Source organism: Phalacrocorax aristotelis, chromosome 12 (genome assembly GCF_949628215.1).
Source record: "Phalacrocorax aristotelis chromosome 12, bGulAri2.1, whole genome shotgun sequence".
In the NCBI taxonomy this organism is placed as follows: domain Eukaryota; kingdom Metazoa; phylum Chordata; class Aves; order Suliformes; family Phalacrocoracidae; genus Phalacrocorax; species Phalacrocorax aristotelis.
In genome coordinates, this window is record NC_134287.1 from 5547535 (window position 1) to 5568941 (window position 21407).

Genomic DNA, 21407 nt, shown 5'->3' on the forward strand with positions numbered 1-21407 from the left:
CAAGCTAGAACTGTTGTTTGCTGATTTCATGCTCTTACGAATACTAGCTGTTTTTATAACTTGGAGAAGAACCTGTGTATAAGTTAGCTTGAGTAAATATAATGTTGTCAGTTGTAACGTATTTACCAAAAGGGTTTAAAAAACCCCTTTTTATTCAACAAAATGGATGTTCATCTTTAAAGCACATACGTGCTGATCTAAGGAGTCACCACTAAGGTCTTGCTATCAAATTATATTTCATATTTGTCATGTGTAGGCTTGATGTTTTCCAAATAGTTGTTCCCTGTTTTGCAGTGCTCTTTTTCTTCTGTTTTGTCTTGTCTCCTTAACTGTATAACTTCTAAAATTTCATTTTAATCTGATTGTTGTATGTGGATTGTTTTAGTCTGTTTTATTTTAGCTACATTATGCTCTGACCTTGCTGAAAAGTAGTTTCAAAATCACAAAATGGTTGAGGTTGGACTGGACCTCTGGAGGTTATCTTGTCCAACCCGCCTGCTCAAGCAACACAGAAGTAACAAAGTAAATCAAATAAATTTTATGTTCAGTTCCAGTTGGTGGGCAGACTGTGGTCTGTATTTATAAAGGAAATAAAGTGTAGACTATTGGTCACTAAATCTGTATTGCCTTGGTAATTTTCAGGTTAGAAGTGCAAAGGTTACTTCAAATCTCCCCTTCAAGTTGCTTAGTCTGCTTATCTGTTTATGCAGAATGTAATTAAATGATCATTCTTCAGTGTACAATGAATCTTTTGGACAACACCTTTCAAATTCTGGATCTTTAGCATTCACAATTTAGGTTTTTGTAGCACAGGTTTGGTTCATTGTCCTTGGTCTCCATGCCTCTTCCCCCCCTACCCCACCCCCCACAGCCCTTTCTCTTTTCCAAAATCCCTTTGTGTGAGTTAGTCTGTATTCTGGAAGTCATTCCACTGTAGTCTTTTGTCTAATGTATGTGATGCAAAAAGTAATTTTATAATAATTCTGGTCAAGAAAAAGTACACCTGTATGGCAAACTGCAAGTACTTGGTGCTTAGTCACCTGATATTTTTCCCTTGGTAAACAGATGGTTGCCAACAAAGTTTTCCTGTCAATGACACAAATAATTTTCAGAGGAATTTTAACTGTTTTTTTCCTACTTAAATTGCAATGTACCTTAAGAGGTTTTCAGTTTGATCCTAAATAAAAAATGTTAGAATTAAAACTGTAAATTCGTATTATGCTTTTAGATAATTGAAATATACTTGCCTTTAAATGACTGTAAAACAAATTGAATTCTTAGAGAATCCCGAAAAACTTAGTGGGGTGTTTTTTTGGGTTTGGTTTGGTTTTCTTTGTTATGTTTTTCCCAAATGCAGTCTAGTGAGTACTTGGTGTTCTTTTATCTTTAAAAATATCCTCCAGGGGTCAGCATTTACCATGGTATTTTTACCTCAGTTACTTCAAAACAGTATTCAAAGGTGGGCGACTTTTTGTATTGGGACAAAATATTTCAAGAGAAAAGAATGGTAGTATGCAGTATATAAAATTACCTAATACAGGAGAAATATGATTACATAGTTAGAGTACTACTCCATCTTGTTTAGTTTTAAGAGAAAGATTTTAAGACATCTATGCACTTCTAATTCGAAATTACCACGGTAGTGCAGATTTAGTGACCAGAAGCATACACTTTTATTTCCTTTACAAAACAGTAGTTTTTTCATGCTTAGTTTTTGTTTAATTCATCCACCTGTTTCTGGGCTTTGTTTTTTAGTATTATCCTATAGAAGAAGTATTGGCTGCTGAATATTTGCTTGAAGAATTCAGGCCTGATTTAATAGAGATGGTACTGGATAAACTGAGACCAGAAAATGTTCGGTAAGTTAAACTGCAATAACTTGTATTTTAACCCAAATATTATAAGAAAGCAGATGAACTAATGGAAACACAGATTCTTACATGTCTCTTACAGCTTCAAAGAAAATGTCACTGAAAAAGAGCTAGCTGTTCTGTGTGTTAACGTCTCTGCTCCCTATTGAAAATAAGCACTCTCAAGTGTACACAATTCTTCCTGTTCAGACAGAAACGACCTTTCAGTCCTTTCTGTGCAGGATGTCTTCCTCAGACCGAAGTAGTTTTTAGGAAGACACTCAGAATAGCTCAACTGTTACTGAGAAAAAACCTAGTAAAATTATCCTGCCTCACTAAATTCTTGGGATGTTTTATATGGAATGCTCTAATAATTTGGTGCTAGGTCTGGAAAGCTGTTAAGAGAATGGTTTTTCTCTACTGTATATATTTTCCCTATGGAGAGCTGTGAAGCCTCATACAAATTAGCAGACCCTCTGAAAAACAGAAGTTTATGTTGGTAGAAATAGCTGTGTCTGTAGCTGCTAAAATCTCTCAGACTTCTAGAGCGCCCCTTTGATGTGAGTGTGACTGTGCTGCACATGTGCTTTCTTTGCACAGTGAGTGTGCTGCAGTACAAGTTTCAGGGCTCAGTCGTTGGTCAGACTGGACCTTGAAAGGAAAAGGGGAAGCCTCTCTCTCCTGTGCTTTTGAGGAACTTCTGTTGTCACCCAGGCAGGGTAGAAAAGGGAGGCCAAAAGAACAAATGTACCTAATATCTACTTGAATACCTAAAGAGCAGTAGTGTGAGCAGGATGAGGGAAATAATATGTTGCTGAGGTGATGATGTACAAATGAAGGAATCTGCGAGCTGTAGAAAAGAAAATGAGGGCAGGTGAAAAAAGGGCATATTAATTGAGGAGGAAGGGCTGGGCAGATGGTTCATGAAGGGAGGAAGAGCCTGGGACAAGAGAGATGGCAAAGGACATTATGGGGGTAATTTAAGGGGGGATATTGGTAGCTGTGGGGAACTGGTATCTCAGTCAAGGGTGGATAGACAGGCTGACTAGTGAAACTGCTACGGATGGTTAAGTGCAGATTGAAAAAAAAAAAAAAAAAAGGGGGATAGGAATTGGAACTAGGAGGCAGAGTCAAGGTAGGAGAGCAAGTCTAGAAGAAAATATTATGCCAGGCTTAAGCAAGGATCTTCAGCTGAGAGTCCTGAATCACGGAAACAGGTCAAACAGAAGAGGCAAAGAGGTCTGAGACAAGGAGCCTGAGGCAGGACAGAAGCAGAACTGATGGGACCAAGCTTAGAGGAACTGAGCAGAAAAGCCTGTGCAGATTGAGTGCAGTATAAACTACAAAGCACAAAGAAACTAAAGTTTACCAAGTCTTGCTTTTTTTCTCTCTCCTCCTCTCTGCAGATATATGCTTTTTTCCACCTTTTTCCCCCCCATACAACTTCTGTTTCAGTTCTTACAGAATAGAAATGTTCTGGAATTACATGGTAAGATACTAGTACCATGTATTGCTCTGCCTGACCAACCAGTGTGGTTGGAACGTGTGTAATGAAAGTAACAGGAATCTGCAGAAAGAGAAAAGTACAGATTCAAGGTTAAGACTGTTTAATGCTGCTCAGGCGAATTGAATTCCTTTGCTTTGTGACAAGCTTCCTAAATGGCATGAGGCAAGCACCTAAAACAAACTGTTCATAGCAAGCCAGTAATTACTCATTCCTTTTTATTTTCTTGAGTATGCTTAAGATCTTAAGGCCTGACTAGAGGGGTTGCTGAGCACCTGAATCCACAAACAACTCCACAGAAGCTTTGCTTTTAATTTGTGAGGTACCTTCCAATGCTAAGAATTAAAAAAAACCCCAAAGTGTTAAGATGAGCATCTAAAATGAATGGGGACTGTATAACTTTGCTGATCTCTATGCCTTGGCTTCCTATCTATGAAAATAATGTCTCTTGGGTTATTTTAAAATATTATCAGTTCCTGTAACAGTGCTGCGGAAGGGAAATTTTAGTAATTCTATTTATTCAGAGAAAGAAGTAGGTATTAGAGAATAAGTCAGGTCATACATTGAGCAACAAATGTAAAATATTGAATAACTATTTCTTAATTGTTCTGTGCACTGAACAGGGCATAGGTTTTGTAGGACGATATGTAAATTTGTGTGTGTGTATATTTATATTTACATGTCTATATAATGCGATACAATTACTAGTAGGTTGTTTGGGCAACAGTTATACCAGCACTTTGAAGCCTGATTTTTTTCATTATTATTTGGTTCTTTTAATAAATTTTTTTGTGTATACTGTAGTAAATTGTAGTATTAAATTAGTAGTGTAGAGATATTATTAAAATGTATGGAAACACAGAAACAAGCTCTTGCTTGTGATTCTGTATATCAGTCTTACTGTATTTGAACACTTGTTAATTAGTGTTTCGGAAGCCAGGTGTAAGATAGAAAAAGGAATAATGGGGTGTGTGTGCCTGTTTCTGAATATGTTCCACACTGAAATTTTCAGACAGTGTTGGATTTCTAGAGTTTATATGTATATGGCCTTCTGAAATCACTGTGAAGTCCTTAAAGGTTTTGGCACAAATCTTCACTATGTTTGTTTGTGTGACAAAATCTGCCTTGTATATTCAGTCAGTTTAAGATGCAAGTTACTTTATTTTCAAACAATGGTATATTTCAAATAATTATTGGATAACATAGGACAAAATTGGATTATGAACTGTATTTGCAAATGTCATGGGGTTCTGGTGTTTCTAGGGGTAATGATAAAATAAATGGAGCTGCCTATGTCAGTGACAGTCGTTGCCATAGTAATTACTGCCCTTTAAAGAAGGGCCTATATCTTTGTGCGTGGGTGTGCATCTATGTGTAATGTGTGTGGGATACTGCAACTGAAGCTTGAATATTTTAAGAGATCATATTTTGAACAAACAATACTTTAAAGAAAATTTCCGGGTTCTCTCTCCTATTGTGTTAAATACTTCTATTTTGAATGTATTTTCATGTTGATCTACCGCCCAGATTCTTAGAAATTTGATCTAAGAGGTTACCTTTAACATAAAGACTGGTTTTGGTAATTAAAAGAGAGACTTCAGCTTTTATGACAACGGGACATTCTTCAACAACCATAGGCTGCTAGGAAGGGATGGACTCCGCCTGTCTGGAAGGGGCAAGGGAATCTTTGGCAGAAGGCTATCAAACTTGGTGAGGAGGGCTTTAAACTGCAAACTCGGGGAGGGGGACAAACTGGCAAAGCTAATGCCATCACACACAGTGGGGGAATAAGACAGGACAACCTAAGCAGTTATAAAGGTGCTGTGGTGGCCTCATGTGATGGCAAGCACGAGACCAACCACCTCAAGGGTTTGCATGGCTGTAGTGGGTCCTCGTACACCTTTCCGGGGAAACCTGTGTGCTCAAGCACCTTTCTGAAATGCCTGTACACCAACGCACGCAGCATGGGGAATAAACAGGAGGAACTAGAGGTCTGTGTGTGGTCGCAGTGCTTTGGGCCATGATCTCATTGCAGTCACAGAGACTTGGTGGGATAGCCCGCATGACTGGAATGCGGTCATGGATGGCTACAGGCTTTTCAGGAGAGACAGACCAGTAAGACGGGGTGGAGGAGTTGCAGTTTATGTGAGGGAGCAACTGGAATGCATCAAGCTCTGCCTAGGAGTGGAAGGAGAACAAGTTGAGAGCTTGTGGGTAAAAATTAAGGGACAGGCAAATATGGGTGCCACTGTTGTGGGTGTTTGCTACAGGCCACCTGATCAAGAAGAGGAAGTTGATGAAGCCTTCTATGGACAGCTGGAAGTAGCCTCGCAACCGCAGGCCCTGGTCCCCATGCGGGACTTCAACCACCCTGATATTTGCTGGAAAAGCAACACGATGAGCCATGCACGATCCAGAAGGTTCCTGCAGAGCATCAAGGACAACTTTTTGCTGCAGATGGTAGAGGAGCCAACGAGGCGAGATGTGCTGCTCAACCTTATCCTAAAAAACAAGGAGGGGCTGGTTGAAGATGTGAGAGTAGGGGATAGCCTTGGCTGCAGTGACCATGGGATGGTCGAGTTTAGGATACTGTGAGGTAGACTCAGGGCTATGAGTCGGGTTACAGTGTTGGACTTCAAGAGGGCCAACTTTGGCCTCTTCAAAGACCTGCTAGGAGGACTCCCATAGGCTAGGGTTCTGGAAGGCAGGGGCGTTCAAGAGAGCTGGACAGTATTCAAGGACCACTTCCTCCAAGCTCAAGATTAGTGCATCTGAGGGAGGAACACATCAGGCAGAGGAGCCAGGAGACCCGCATGGATGAGCAAAGAGCTTCTAGAGAAACTCAAAGGGAAGAGGGAGGTTCACAGAATGTGGAAAAAGGGACTGGCTGCCTGGGAGGAATGTTGTTAGGGTGTGCAGAGATGTGACAAGGAAGGCCAAGGCCCACTTGGAATTAAATCTGGCAATGCATGTCAAAGGTAACAAGATGAGCTTCTTTAAATACATCAGCAGTAAAAGGAAGACTGGGGATACAGTGGGCCCACTGCTGAACAAGGAAGGGGCCCTGGCAACGCAGGATGCAGAGAAGGTGGCATTGCTGAATGCCGCCTTTGCCTCAGTCTTTACTGCTAAGGCTGTCCCTCAGGCATGTCAGCCCCCAGAGAGACAAATCTGGAGAAAGGAAGACTTACCACTATCAGTTGAGAAGGATTGGGTCAGAGATCACCTAGGCAGACTGGATCCTTGCAAATCCATGGGCCCCGATGAGTTGCAGCCATGAGTGCTGAGGGAGCTGGCGGATGTTCTTGCTGAGCCACTCACCATCATCTTTGAAAGGTCGTGGAGGACAGGAGAGGTGCCCAAGGACTGGAGGACAGCAAATGTCACTTCCATCTTCAAAAAGGACAAGGAGGAGGACGTGGGGAGCTATAGGCCAGTCAGCCTCACCTCCGTCCCCGGAAAGGTGATGGAGCAGTTCATCCTGGAGGCTGTCTCCAGGCATGTAGAGGACAAGAAGGTTATCAGAAACAGTCAACATGGATTCACCAAGGGGAGATCATGCTTGACCAACCTGATAGCCTTCTACGATGGTGTGACTGGCTGGGTCGACGAAGGGAGAGCAGTGGATGTTGTCTGTCTTGACTTCAGTAAGGCATTTGAGACTGTCTCCCATAGCATCCTCATAACCAAGCTAAGGAAGTGTGCGTTGGACGAGTGGACAGTGAGGTGGACAGAGAACTGGCTCAACAACAGAACTCAGAGGGTTGCGATCAATGGGGCAGAGTCTGGATGGAGGCCTGTCACTCGTGGTGTTCCGCAGGGGTCTGTGCTGGGTCCAGTCCTGTTTAACATATTCATCAATGACCTGGATGATGGGACAGAGTGTAACCTCAGCAAGTTCGCTGATGACACCAAGCTGGGAGAAGTGGCTGATACGCCAGCAGGCTGTGCTGCCATCCAGCGAGAGCTGGTCAGGCTGGAGGGCTGGGCCCAGGGGAACCCAATGAAATTAAGCAAGAGCAAGTGCAAGGTCCTGCCCCTGGGGAGGAACAACCCCGTGCACTGGTACAGGCTGGGGGCTGAGCTACTGGGAAGTGGCTCTGCTGAGAAGGACCTGGGAGCGCTGGAAGACAACAAGCTGACCCTGAGCAAGCAATGTGCCCTTGTGGCCAAGAAGGCCAGCGGTATCCTGGGCTGCATTAAAAGGAGTGTGGCCAGCAGGTCGAGAGAGGTTATCCTCCCCCTCTCCTCTGCCCGGGTGAGACCACATTTGGAGTGCCGTGTCCAGTTCTGGGCCCCCCAGTTTAAGAAGGATGTGGAACTGCTTGAGCAAGTCCAGCGGAGAGATACCAAGGTGCTCAGGGGACTGGAGCATCTCGCTTATGAGGAAAGGCTGAGAGACCTGGGTTTTTTCAGCCTGGAGAAGAGAAGACTGAGGAGGGATTTCATCAATACCTATAAATATCTAAAGGGTGGGTGTCAGGACGCTGGGACTAGGCTCTTTTCAGTGGTGCCCAATGACAGGCCAAGGGACAACGGGCACAAGTTGGAACACAGGAAGTTCCAGCTCAATATGAGACAAAACTCCATTCCTGTGCGGGTGCCAGAGCAGGGGCACAGGCTGCCCAGAGAGGCTGTGGGGTCCCTTCCATGGAGACATTCACACCCTGCCTGGACGCGTCCCTGTGCCCCCTGCTCTGGGGGTGCCTGCTCAAGCAGGGGGGTTGGACGAGATGACCTCCAGAGGTCCCTGCCAACGCCTGCCATTCTGTGATTCTGTAATATATAATTACTTCTCTGAATACAGCTTAACCAAATTTCACATGAATTTGAAATTTTAACTGGTTTTAGAACTGCTTACAAATTATACATAAACGTTTTAAAAATACTGATCTAGTAAATAAGCTACATGTGCTTAATCAGATTTGATGTTTATTATAGCTTCAAAATGTGGCTTTTAATAATGAAAGGAACAGTCAATATTATCTTAGGGAAGCATACCTTTCATAACGTAAATTGGGTCTTTGTTATTAGCCAGAGAACTTCGAAAGCATCTGCTTGCTTAAATTTTTAAGAATTTCTAGAGGAAATTAATATAAATGAATACATTAAGAGACTGTTTAAGCTTCTCAGGTGCTGCTGGATGCCACAGACCACTCATCAGCTTCCTGTGTTACTCCTGTTGTTGGATATGGTGGCCTTTTCACACTCCCTTCCAGTTGACAGTACTTCTGCATAAAATAGCCATAATTAACTTGTTCAAAAGTTGTTAGTGTGAGTAAGGGAAGTGTAGGGAATGCAGGTAGAGGGAGAAAATTAAAGTCTAGAGGATGTGGTCAGAAGCACAGGAATAGTGGTAACAATTTTTAGAATAATTTAGAATGTTACATGGTGCGCTTTTTTCTAATAGGTAGCAAACATAGCTGTTTCACTGTTATTTTAAGGACTATAAGCCCATATTTGTACTTGCAGTTGCAATTCTGCATTGCTTTTTGTCCTCTTTTTTTCTTTTTAAAAAAGGGGGCAAGTAAAGAGCAAGATGAGCAAGAATCTTCTTAGGGAGAGGGAAAAGTACTTCTAAAACATATGGAATTTAGCCATAACTTAGTTGAAACATTAGTAACCAAGGAAAATAATTGTTATACGCATCTTTCGTTTATAGTAATTTTGTAGGGTTACATCAGTCTTTTCACATTTGACAAAGTGACTTGCTGGAGATGGGAATATTCTTTACACTTGGTAATTGTTGATTGTTGTTAAATAAAAAAAAAAGGAAATTTTTTTTCCAAGATGGAACACTTCTAGAGCAAATATCAACTGAAGATGATCAGTTTTATCAGATGAAGCATTGGTAGCACTGATCCTTCAGATAATGGAGATGTTTGATCTTTTCAAATTCAGTCTGTTTTGAATGCTGTGTATGTGACTTTTCGAGTAGCAAAATGTTTAGTATCATTTAGGCTGGAGAGGCACAGTGGTGAGGGTGTTTTGGAAACTAAATTTGATAGAATAGGTATGCTTCTCTGTACAGGAAGGTCTCAGAATTTCCATAATGGAAGAGTGATGTGGCATCAAGAAAGCTTGTGATCAGAGAGGGATGGTCATATAGTAGCTTCTGTGTATGTGGGTCTCCGTGTAATCTTGGGCTTTAAATGTCTTGGGTCTCATCCTGCTTGCTTCTGGCTTGTTACCGTGCTTTCTTTTTGGATGCGGGAAGAAATATGTTGCCTATAATCTTCCCTCAGGACTAACCACATTGTCTCTTCACTTTACCGGGCTTAAGAAATAGATTATAATGATTATGTAATTTAAAGCATTTGAATAAAAAAGCTAAATACTGGGAGATAAAGGGACTTCCAAAACTGGAATATACCTGTGTTTATGGCCTCTTCAGTTTATTGTTAAAGAAATTATGTATATTCTTTTTGTTGCAGAGATTTCAGCAGGGCTTAAAGATAGTAAATACAGGTAGGTTAGTTCTCTGAAGCTTAAATACCCACAGCTATGCCTACAGCTGTCCTGTTAAAGCTTAAATATAAATACATACAAAATAGAGAGCGACCAAAGATTGATTAAATGCAGTTATAACAGCAGAATTCAGCAAAGCACTGATACTCTAACATGGATTGAATGAGGCCTGCAGGAGGCCTATAATGATGTAGCAGCAGGCGTACTTTGAGTTTGAACGGTATTTGGTCAGAGCAGTGATAAATGTGTTGCTTATTATGTGCGCACTAAAACTATGCTAGTGTTCGCTATTGCCACAACACCTGTACGTTCATATATTAGTTCTCTTTATGTTCAGACTCTTTGTCTTCTCAAAAACTATCTTACAAAAAGAAACCTGAAACATGGACCATGTTTAAGAGTCTTAAGTGTTGCTTTTTCCTGCTTCTCTAAATGATACATTTTTTGAGTGTAGACTCAAAAGTTATAGTTGTGCTTGTATGTAGTTTCTGTGATAATACTGCAAGCTGATTTTTCTCAGATGTAAAAGTGTAAGTCCTTTCAATTTTAGTGGGAATTAAGTGTTTTTATTCTGGGCATCAGGTGTTTAAAGATCTGAACTAATTAGAATTCCTTATTTTCATGTGATTGAAACAAATATTAACTTGTATGTAGTAGTATATTCCTTTTAGACGCATTTAAGCACTTATATTTGGAAATTAAAAGTTGAATGACTTTAGGAATTTTGTCTTTTAACTGAAATACTTTCAAGTATAATAAAATATAACAAGGAATATAATTTTATAGTATCTTTTATTTTAAATTGCTGGCAAGATAAAATATCTATGGGGAGGGAGGGAAACTTAGTTAAATATTATTAAAAGTGATTTCGTGGTATGTTACAAAGATTTGAGAAAGCCACTGTGATTTGCATTTTTAGTGGGCTCTCTTGAAGGAATGTATTGAGTTTATAGATGCTAATAAAAAGGGTCCCCTTATGTCTTTTTTTTTATTACATCTGTATCTATATGCATGTAATGAATGAACTATTGGATTGATAGTTTCCTTCTTTTGTCTTTGATTGAGCAAATTGTATATACTAATAAAAAACTGTGGACCTGTGCTTTTAAATATCTATATGTGTTCTGGTTGTCTGCCATTCACTGATATTTATGCTCATGTTTACCTTTCTATTCTCCCTTTTAATGAAAGAATTGGTAAGTGGCACACCGTCTTAATTTTGCTTGTTGGGTTTTTTTTCCTGTTTTGTTTTGGGTTATTTTTCCTTTTCTTTTTATGCTTCGCATAAATTGTGTCTTGCAATGGTTTAGTTTCAATTGATTTTAATTTTTCCTTTGTATTGTGGTTTTATTTATAATTTCCTTTTCCAATTGGAATTCACCTATACTAAGGACTTATCTTGGCGTATCTGTATTAGAGTAGCTGCATTCACAGTTGGAGACTACTGTTCAATGTCTCTTTAAAAAGTTTAGCTTTTTGACTGTTATTTTCTTAACAAACTGTGTTTTTAAAAAGTATGGAAAAATATCCATACTCACAGATGGTAGCAAGTATCCATATGTGCTTCTGTTTGACTGAACCATAACAGGAAGTTTTCGTATTCTCCTCCCCCCTCCCACCCCCGCACGCTACTTGTTGCATTTAGTGGCTTAATTTCCCTGAGAGAGAAACCTTTTTAAGATGCAAGTATCATTTTTACTTGTTCAAACTGCATTGGGTTTTGCCAGCCATCTGTGAAGATAAGGGAATAGACTTGGCATGTGTCGCAATCCTAGCTAAAAAATGTAATTTTCCCATCATTTCCAATACAATTTTTTCCCCCTCATCATCTGCAGAATAAATGCTGTTATTAAAATTTAAGAACCTAGTGACTCATCAGATTAAAAAACTAAAGAACATTTTCCCCTGGATAGTAAATGGACTTTTTTTTTCCTCTCTTGATATCTGAAGTGTGGCACGAGTACTATCCTAGAGGGAAGAAAAATAAAATGAGTGCCAAATATGTTGTCACAGACATTTCTAAGGGCTGAAATTTCACAGATACGAGGAAACAGTTACTTCAGTGCAGTTGGTGATGCTCATCTCTGATAATAAATATGTTGCAAATACGGAATGTATGTGTTTGTTTTTTAATTGCACTGTATCCAAGTAAAGATTTTTGAAAATCACTTTTTGTTCACTTATTTACCCCCCCAAACTGTTGTGTTTATAGAGACTTAGTTTTATTGAACCCTTACAAATAACTGGTGCTTCTGCAGAATGATTAGAATGCTGCACCCCAGCAACACCTCTCTGCGTGTAGTTCCCCTCTTACTCTGTCTTCTAGTGAGATTTGTGTGGAAGTGGCTTTGAATAGCCTATGTTGCTTTGCATCAGTTTTACTGATGGTTTGGGGGGAAGTTATAAACAAATCTAGGATTTTGCTGGTTTTGCCTCCATCATGTTATTTTATGCATTTGAAAAAGATAGTGTAATTGTTTGCATTGTTTGCCAGTATAATAATTTGGAAGATGAAGTTTAAATTAGTTCCTAAAAAAAGCTATTTTTCCTTTTTAAGTATAAATTCATTTTTTTGCAAAAACATGGTTTGACATGTCTGTTACCAAAACCACAAATCCTGTGGTCTCAAAGACTATCCCCTTTTCAGCCTTAAAAGGTTGAATTTTGTTACGTAAATCTGGAATGTAATAGTTGATAATCTTTCCTGGAAGTAGATTCATTTCAAAGCACACATTCTCTTCCCAAGTAACACTCTTCTGTGGATCTGTCACTTGTAGCTTCATTTTCAGGAGAGTGAAAAACAAGATGGTATCTAGTAAAGATGTATCACATTATGGAAATTGTGCTTGGATTTGAAAATTGACCATAACTGAGGACTACAACAGTTTGCATGTACAGGAATGTACATACACAAGTAAATTGCATTTGTAGTTTCAGCTGTGTTCCATGTTTGTGAATGGCTCGGAAGCCTAATTGCACTGGTTGAGTTTAAATATGTTATAAGCAGGTCCTATTAAAGATTGCCTGATTGCCTGTCTTGCTTTTCTGGCTCATTTCAATGCTGTCTTAAACCATGTGGGTGTTCATAGTGCTGTACAGCACAACATGGAATTGAAAAGCAAAAGTAATAGTACATAATTGGTAGCTTTACGGATGTATTATGATACACTTAAATAACTGCATAGCACTGTATTTCTACCTGTGGTGGTGCTTTTCCCCTTTTCTTTCCGTGTCCTGGTGTTCAGTGCTGTTGGTGCTTGTATCTTGATTTAGGTTGTAAGTCTCAGGCAGATGAAATGCCTCTTGGTTTGTTTCATGTGGTTGTGGGTATGTTCCTGAGAGCTCAAAAATGTCAGTAATCATTCCAGTAGTGAGTTGAGATATAGGGAAAGCAGGAGGGTCCCTCGAAGCAGAACTGCTTGAAGAATAACAATGCTGATTTCCACAATTTCATTTTCTGTATGTTGGGCAGACTGAATTATTTTTGGCTCTTTTGCTGTAGGAACATACTAAAATTAATGTTTGGGTGCTTGGATTGTCACTACTGCTTGAGCATCTGCATATTGGAGAGGGGTAGAAGGGAAAGAATGTCAAATAAGAGACATCTGTGTATTGTGTAAAACACCTTTGTCTTGCTGCTCAGACGGCATGATTATTGGAATTTTATCAGGATAATCTTTTACCTTAAAACTCTTCTCTCTTTTTTTTTTTTTTTATTTTTCATTTAATGGATGGAAAAGCCTGGTGGGTTGCTCTGAAATTCTAATAGACTTTATGGTTTTTATAGTCTCTTAGCAACTTCATCTGTACGTGATAGAGCTTTTGCTCACCAGCTGTCCAAGTTAAAATGCAAAACATAATAGAATATTTCTATGGCTCATTTTAATGTAAACAACAATCTTTCTAATAGCTTTCACCTTTATGACCAAGGTAGTGTCTGCTGTGTTGCAAGAACAAATATTCTCTAGCATTAAAATGCTTAGTTCTTTGCTGAATATTTATTTGGTATTGTTCCTTTTGTATAAAAAATTAAATAGATGTAACATGCAAACAGATATGAAACCATTTTATATGAAGTCACAAAAATGTTAACCATTTCTATTGCCATTTACAATGAGAGATTAAATAATTTCTCTCTTAAAGATGAATATTCTCACTTTGGATATTGCATAATTTTTGCAGAGGAACAGGGGTTGTTGTGTGCGTGTTTGTGCTACTCATGTGGTTCTTCCAAAGGTGGGGAGTAAGAATTTCTCACTTCCTCCACTCAGAGGAAATCTAAGTCCCTGAAATGGGAGATTTGATTGCCCCTCTTTAGTGTGTATGATTTAAAATATTGTCTCAAAGTCAGAGAGTCTGTGGTGCAAGTCTTGTTTTAGTTTTTGAATCTGTTGCTAGAGAATGTCTTAACAATCCCATGTGACACTGAGATGTCGCTTATTTAAATGCATCTAATGCTAGCTACTTAACACACTGTTCTCCTACTAGAACTGCAATGCACAGATTAAATTATTAATAATTTTTAAATCTTCTAAATAGGGGAATCTAGAACTAAATACAGCAGAATTCTGTTTTATTCAACATTCTTGGATGATTTAGTCATTTGTATGTAAACATTAAATGAAACAGGAGGGATGAGGACATAGGCATTTACAATATTAATAGTCCACATATTTAAACTTTTCAGTGTATTGCAAAATTCATCCAAGGGTATTCTCCAGTAACATATTTGTAAAGTAAAATACTATAGTTTGAGGCACATCCATCTGCCTGTTTTGATTTACGCCCCACTTGGCCATGCACGTTAGAAATCTACAACAGAATGTTCCTGCCCTGAAGATACTGTCATTTAAAAACAAAACCAAACCAAACCACTTACATTGCATATATTTTGGTGTTTTAATGTGCATTTTAGCTATCTGCACAAGATTTGACAACGTTCTTTACTGTGCTGTTCAGCATCTAGACGTTGTTAAATATATGTAGGAGGTAATTGTGCTACCTTTTTTGACCATTTCAGAATTCTTATAAACATCTATTTGGTGTTAAAGCTGGCTACTTATTTCCATCGAATACTCTTTTGTGCTGTAGGCTGTTAAAAAGAATTAAAGTTTTCTTGATACTTATAATGAAGACTATTGAAAAAAATACTGAGAAGTTTGTAATTTTATTTATTCTGGATCTCCTCGTATTTAGGTGTATTTGTTAGTTCAAGGAGTGTCTGGATGATGCTCGTAGTCATGTGGTTTAGTTTTAGGTAGTCCTGTGAGAAGCCTGGAGTTGAACTCAGTGATCCTTATGGGTCCCTTCCAACTTGAGATATTCTGTGATATTCTGAGATATTCTACTAGGTTTCTAACTGAGTATAATTCTGTTGTATTGACTGGAAAATACATTAATCTTCCTGCTTTTCTCTTCTTCCCTTCAAAAACACTGAACAAAAAACAACAGGTATAAATCTGAAATGAGAGTATGAAAATGATACACAATGAATGGGAGAGTGAAACTGCAATAACATCATCTAAAATGCTATGTTCGGAATGAAATTTCTGTAGTCAGTATTTTCACATATTTGAGTGTTGATATAAGTGGTATGAAAAATGTTGTCATTTCATTAATTTTGTAGAAGATCTCGGGACTGCTTTCTGTGTTTTCTGGAACAAGGACAACATCTAAAAATAGAAATTGCATGCAACAATAATTGCGTGTAACTCTAGGTTGTAACACTTGGGAAAACCAGGACAACTAAATGATGCTGATAACCTGATTTCATGGTTAACCTTAGTGTGTAGTTCAGTATACATGTACTTGCTATCCAAATGTACTCTGTAATTATCCAGGGACCATTTCCAGAAACAAATGCATCTAGCGATGGAACAGAAATAGTGCTCTGAATAATTTCTCAGTCTTTTCTCAGACACATTCATGCCAAAGTGCTTTGTCTCTTTGTTTTCAGAGTTGCAATAGTTTCCAAGTCTTTTGAAGGAAAAACTGATCGAACAGAAGACTGGTATGGAACACAGTACAAGCAAGAAGCAATTTCTGATGAAGTAATTAAGGCATGTTAAACCTTTTAATATATTCTAATATCTGTAAGTGAAAGTCAGTGGTAAATTCTTTGTCTAATTTTCCATTTAGTTGAAGGGAGAGCTTAAATCTGCTGTTCTCATAGATTGAAAATTGTACAATGAGTCTGTTTAATATTATGAGAAGTAAGGATCTTTTGTTAGTCTTCAGATTTCAAATATTTATTATATAGGACAGATATATTTTAATGGTTTTAAACCATGTTAAGTACAGGGAGCGCTATACCATTTTTACTATAAAAGATCCATAATACACAGTGGCTACTTAAAAAATGTAAGCATTAACTTTTTAAAACTCTCTATTAAATGTTAATGAACTAATGTGTTCTTAAGAAAGGAATCTTTTCACAACTGCTCTATGTATTTGTGTTTCTGAAATTTATTTTTGCAACTTAGAAAATGAGTATACTTTGCCAATTAAATGAGCTTCTGAAAATCAGAACTCCAGCAAAGGAGGAGGGCAAATTCTTAACTGAAACTTGTTATTGATCTAGTCTTTTAAGAAGAGATGGCTGTAAAATACACCCTAGAGCTTGCTGAGCATGCTTGGAACAGATATTGCATAGGAGCACTTCACTTCTTTTAGCTTGTCCATACCTATGTTCATGATTAGAATTCTTACTTTTATGTATTTAGTTTAATACCTTCATTTAGAGTTCACAGTAGCAGAAAGATGAGACATAGAACCACCTTCCACTCTACTGCAACCTTTTCAAAATTATTTTTTATCTTTTGTCTTCCTTCTAGGAGCACTTCATCCTGCTGATAGCCTACTCCAACTTGGTTTCCCAGATTTTTCTCTCTTTTCCTGTTATCTTAATACTATTTACACATAAGTTAGTGGAACACATTCTAAAATATTTTGTTACAGCATAAAATAATTAAGTATATATCCATTATTTAAGCAGAAATTCTACTTAGCCTCGTTGTTTCTCCTGTTTATCTAGAAATGGCAAAATGCCGACCTGAATGGGAAATTCAAGCTTCCAATGAAGAATGAGTTCATTCCTACTAACTTTGAGATTTTGCCATTGGAAAAAGATGCGACACAGTATCCTGCCCTTGTCAAGGTAAGTTACCTGTATTTGTTCTGTTTGCTAGCTAACAATCTGGGAAGTTAGCAGTTAATTCCTGTGTGTTTTTAAAATACAGATCAGGTCGTATTCCAAAGCATAATAAAGTACAAAACTTAAAGATATTACTAGAAAGACAGTAGAAAGTTCATTCATGCTAAGCTTTGGATTATGGCTATTTGAGTTCCTATGAAAATGAATCTACAAACTCTCTTTGCCCTTTTGAAAGTGTGTTAACAATTGATAGAAATGGTATTAAAGCTCTTTATTCAGCAGAAGGGTGACTGCCACTCCTACCTTCTTTTTGCGTAGTGTTTGGTAAGTCGAGGGTGTAGACAAGGCTATTCTTTTGTAACTGTGTATGGAAAAAGCTTGCGATTGCCTGGAAAAAGGGAGAGAGAAACATAAACATGTAAATACATATCACACTCCAATCTCCTGGAAGCATCATTTAATGATCTCAAGATGATTAGTAAATGTCAGTTTTTCTGAGTACCTAACATTTACTAAAAATTACTTCTCACTAGTAAAGCATAGTTGTCTTTGCTAATGCTCATCTCTGTTCTAGGCTTAGTTGGAGGGTAAACAGGCAGTCTCCTGCAATTACATGTTGTGCTTCGGCCTGAATACTCAATTCAGGAATACTTTTTGCACACTAGATTAATATGTCTACTTTAGTGCAAAGACATCCTTTAGGAAAATGTATTTGTTCTGCACAGGGCATTTTAGGTATATACTTGAAGCAATATTATTAACAGAGAAGGACTTTGAGTATATGCTTATGTTCATCCCGAACTGAAACGCTAAACCTCAGCAGGGACGCATACTATAGCTCTATTAACACTAATTGGTTTGCTACAGAAACCTGATGGTCCTTCAGTGCCTCTGTAGCAGTTGGGCAATTGATCTACGCAAAAGCTTTGCTTTAAGGCATCATTGCTTTAGAAATGTATTTGCTTTTAGTTTTTCCTTTCCCTTTAAAATATGTTTTCTGAGGAAAAATGTTTTTAATCTTCTGTACCTCATGAAATAGATATTATCCTGCCTGTATCTCTTTTATTTTCTCCTCAGCTGTATGTCTGTGCCATTTACCTTTTCTGGGCCCTGGCATTTGTCCGGCCCCACAGCAAAACATTGTAAGGACTAAATCAGCAGAGATTAGCTGTACAAAACCTGAATTTTTCTGCTGTTTTATATGCCTAAGTGAGCTTATTGCAGACTGGAACAGTGTTGTAGAGAAAGGGAGGGACAGGAACAGAAGGGTAGGAACAGGATAACCATTTTTGCTGGCAGCGTGTCACTGGGTCACCTTTGTTGTAATGGCACATCTTGCCCTGAAAAACCCTCAGGAAGGAGGGCAGTTAGCATACAGTCTTTGGCCTGAGGGCCAAATTGTTACTATGGTCTGCAGCCTGCGATCTCCGGCTGTTGGATCAGGTCACCAGTACCACAGACAGGCTGTACTCTTTATCATTCTGTCCCTGATGTCAGATGTATTCTAAGCTGCATAGTAGCAATTTAACAGAATAAAATTTCTTTTCTCTCACAGAGAAGCTGTAATTTGGCTTTTTAGTATGAGTCGAATATTGTGTAGAGGAAGGTTCGCTGTAAGAGACTTATTTCTTCTATGCAAAAAGGAGGGGGAAAATACTATGCCAAATCCCTGAGAAGCAAAGAACATCTGCTCAAAAATATGAGAAAGAAAAACAATTTTACATTTAGAAGTTCTCTCTTCTTATCTACAACAATTTAAAGAAAAGGGGTTGCAGGGGAAAGTCAGCTAGAGTTGGAACAGAGAGACAGTATCTATTTCACAGTTCTTCTGAGAGAAGAAGCAATAGGGGAGGTTGTTAAAATTCTTGCCTTTACTATGATGAGAGATCTTTTAACTAATTTCCAACTAGTTTCACTACTTTTTCTAAATGTATGTGGTTTTTTTGTTATGAATGTTACTTTAAAACAACATGCAATGCATTAATATTTTTTACTAAAAGCACTAAATAGACAATTATATTCGTAGTTGAAGACATGTAACTATATGTTGCTGTAGTGCTGCATAATGGCCCATCTTTTAATGCCAGCATTAGCAAGGCATTTTGTGAAGCTAACTCTATATCTGTCTTTGATCACTCCTGCTCTAGAAGAGTAGTTCCCATTTTGATCATAAGTTCATTCACAATGCTGCAGCCATTTAACTGCTTGTTAGGGTGACACATGGTAAGAAGAGAGTCTGAACAAGGATGGATGGATGTCTACACAAATGTATATGGCAAGAATATGAATTTAAGGGGACAACACTAACCAGATTTGAAGCGGTGAAGATACTTTTTAAAATAATGTAACGTATTATATTTAAAAGTTAGGTAACTTAACAAAACCTCTTTTCTTGACACAGGACACTGCTATGAGCAAACTGTGGTTCAAGCAAGATGACAAATTTTTTTTGCCAAAAGCTTGTCTCAACTTTGAATTTTTCAGGTATGCCATGTTAAGTATATCACATAAATTGCTCTCCAAAAGTTTCTTGTTTGTTAGGACTCTGCGTTTCTGTGGCAAAAACTTCCTTGCCTATACTGAGGCTTCAAAACATTTGTCCTTACTTGGGAATACGGAATAAGACACAGATAGCAGGAAGGCCCGTATAAATTACGCATTAGTTGAGTAGCAAGCAGTTCAAGGTGCTCCGTCTGTCTTAACAGGAAAGGTTCATCTAAAAATACTTATAAAACATAGAAGAAAATTTGTTTTAGTTGCTGTACCTAAATTATGCCTGCCAATAGGACCTTTGCAATACCTCTTTTAAAATGCTTGTATATTATTTTTAATTATTCAAACAGAAGAAGGAGGTTCACAGAATGTGGAAAAAGGGACTGGCCACTTGGGAGGAATACAGGAATGTTGTTAGGGTGTGCAGAGATGTGACAAGGAAGGCCAAGGCCCACTTGGAATTAAATCTGGCAATGCATGTCAAAGGTAACAAGACGAGCTTCTTTAAATACATCAGCAGTAAAAGGAAGACTGGGGATACAGTGGGCCCACTGCTGAACAAGGAAGGGGCCCTGGCAACGCAGGATGCAGAGAAGGTGGCATTGCTGAATGCCGCCTTTGCCTCAGTCTTTACTGCTAAGGCTGTCCCTCAGGCATGTCAGCCCCCAGAGAGACAAATCTGGAGAAAGGAAGACTTACCACTATCAGTTGAGAAGGATTGGGCCAGAGATCACCTAGGCAGACTGGATCCTTGCAAATCCATGGGCCCCGATGAGTTGCAGCCGTGAGTGCTGAGGGAGCTGGCGGATGTTCTTGCTGAGCCACTCACCATCATCTTTGAAAGGTCGTGGAGGACAGGAGAGGTGCCCAAGGACTGGAGGACAGCAAATGTCACTTCCATCTTCAAAAAGGACAAGGAGGAGGACGTGGGGAGCTATAGGCCAGTCAGCCTCACCTCCGTCCCCGGAAAGGTGATGGAGCAGTTCATCCTGGAGGCTGTCTCCAGGCATGTAGAGGACAAGAAGGTTATCAGAAACAGTCAACATGGATTCACCAAGGGGAGATCATGCTTGACCAACCTGATAGCCTTCTACGATGGTGTGACTGGCTGGGTCGACGAAGGGAGAGCAGTGGATGTTGTCTGTCTTGACTTCAGTAAGGCATTTGAGACTGTCTCCCATAGCATCCTCATAACCAAGCTAAGGAAGTGTGCGTTGGACGAGTGGACAGTGAGGTGGACAGAGAACTGGCTCAACAACAGAACTCAGAGGGTTGCGATCAATGGGGCAGAGTCTGGATGGAGGCGTGTCACTCGTGGTGTTCCGCAGGGGTCTGTGCTGGGTCCAGTCCTGTTTAACATATTCATCAATGACCTGGATGATGGGACAGAGTGTAACCTCAGCAAGTTCGCTGATGACACCAAGCTGGGAGAAGTGGCTGATACGCCAGCAGGCTGTGCTGCCATCCAGCGAGAGCTGGTCAGGCTGGAGGGCTGGGCCCAGGGGAACCCAATGAAATTCAGCAAGAGCAAGTGCAAGGTCCTGCCCCTGGGGAGGAACAACCCCGTCCACTGGTACGGGCTGGGGGCTGAGCTACTGGGAAGTGGCTCTGCTGAGAAGGACCTGGGAGCGCTGGAAGACAACAAGCTGACCCTGAGCAAGCAATGTGCCCTTGTGGCCAAGAAGGCCAGCGGTATCCTGGGCTGCATTAAAAGGAGTGTGGCCAGCAGGTCGAGAGAGGTTATCCTCCCCCTCTCCTCTGCCCGGGTGAGACCACATTTGGAGTGCCGTGTCCAGTTCTGGGCCCCCCAGTTTAAGAAGGACGTGGAACTGCTTGAGCAAGTCCAGCGGAGAGATACCAAGGTGCTCAGGGGACTGGAGCATCTCGCTTATGAGGAAAGGCTGAGAGACCTGGGTTTTTTCAGCCTGGAGAAGAGAAG

The 21407-nt window shown here is 39.5% G+C and overlaps 1 protein-coding gene across 4 annotated transcripts in view; it reads left to right on the forward strand.

Moving 5' to 3' along the window:
• IDE (insulin degrading enzyme) overlaps positions 1–21407 on the forward strand; it is a 74075-nt gene that overhangs the window by 24765 nt on the left and 27903 nt on the right. For all 4 annotated transcript variants that reach the window (XM_075108197.1, XM_075108194.1, XM_075108195.1 and 1 more), the window contains exons 11-14: positions 1756–1859; positions 15779–15881; positions 16856–16978; positions 19377–19459. In XM_075108197.1, the coding sequence (XP_074964298.1) occupies positions 1756–1859; positions 15779–15881; positions 16856–16978; positions 19377–19459 (413 nt within the window). The remainder of the gene's footprint in view (positions 1–1755; positions 1860–15778; positions 15882–16855; positions 16979–19376; positions 19460–21407) is intronic.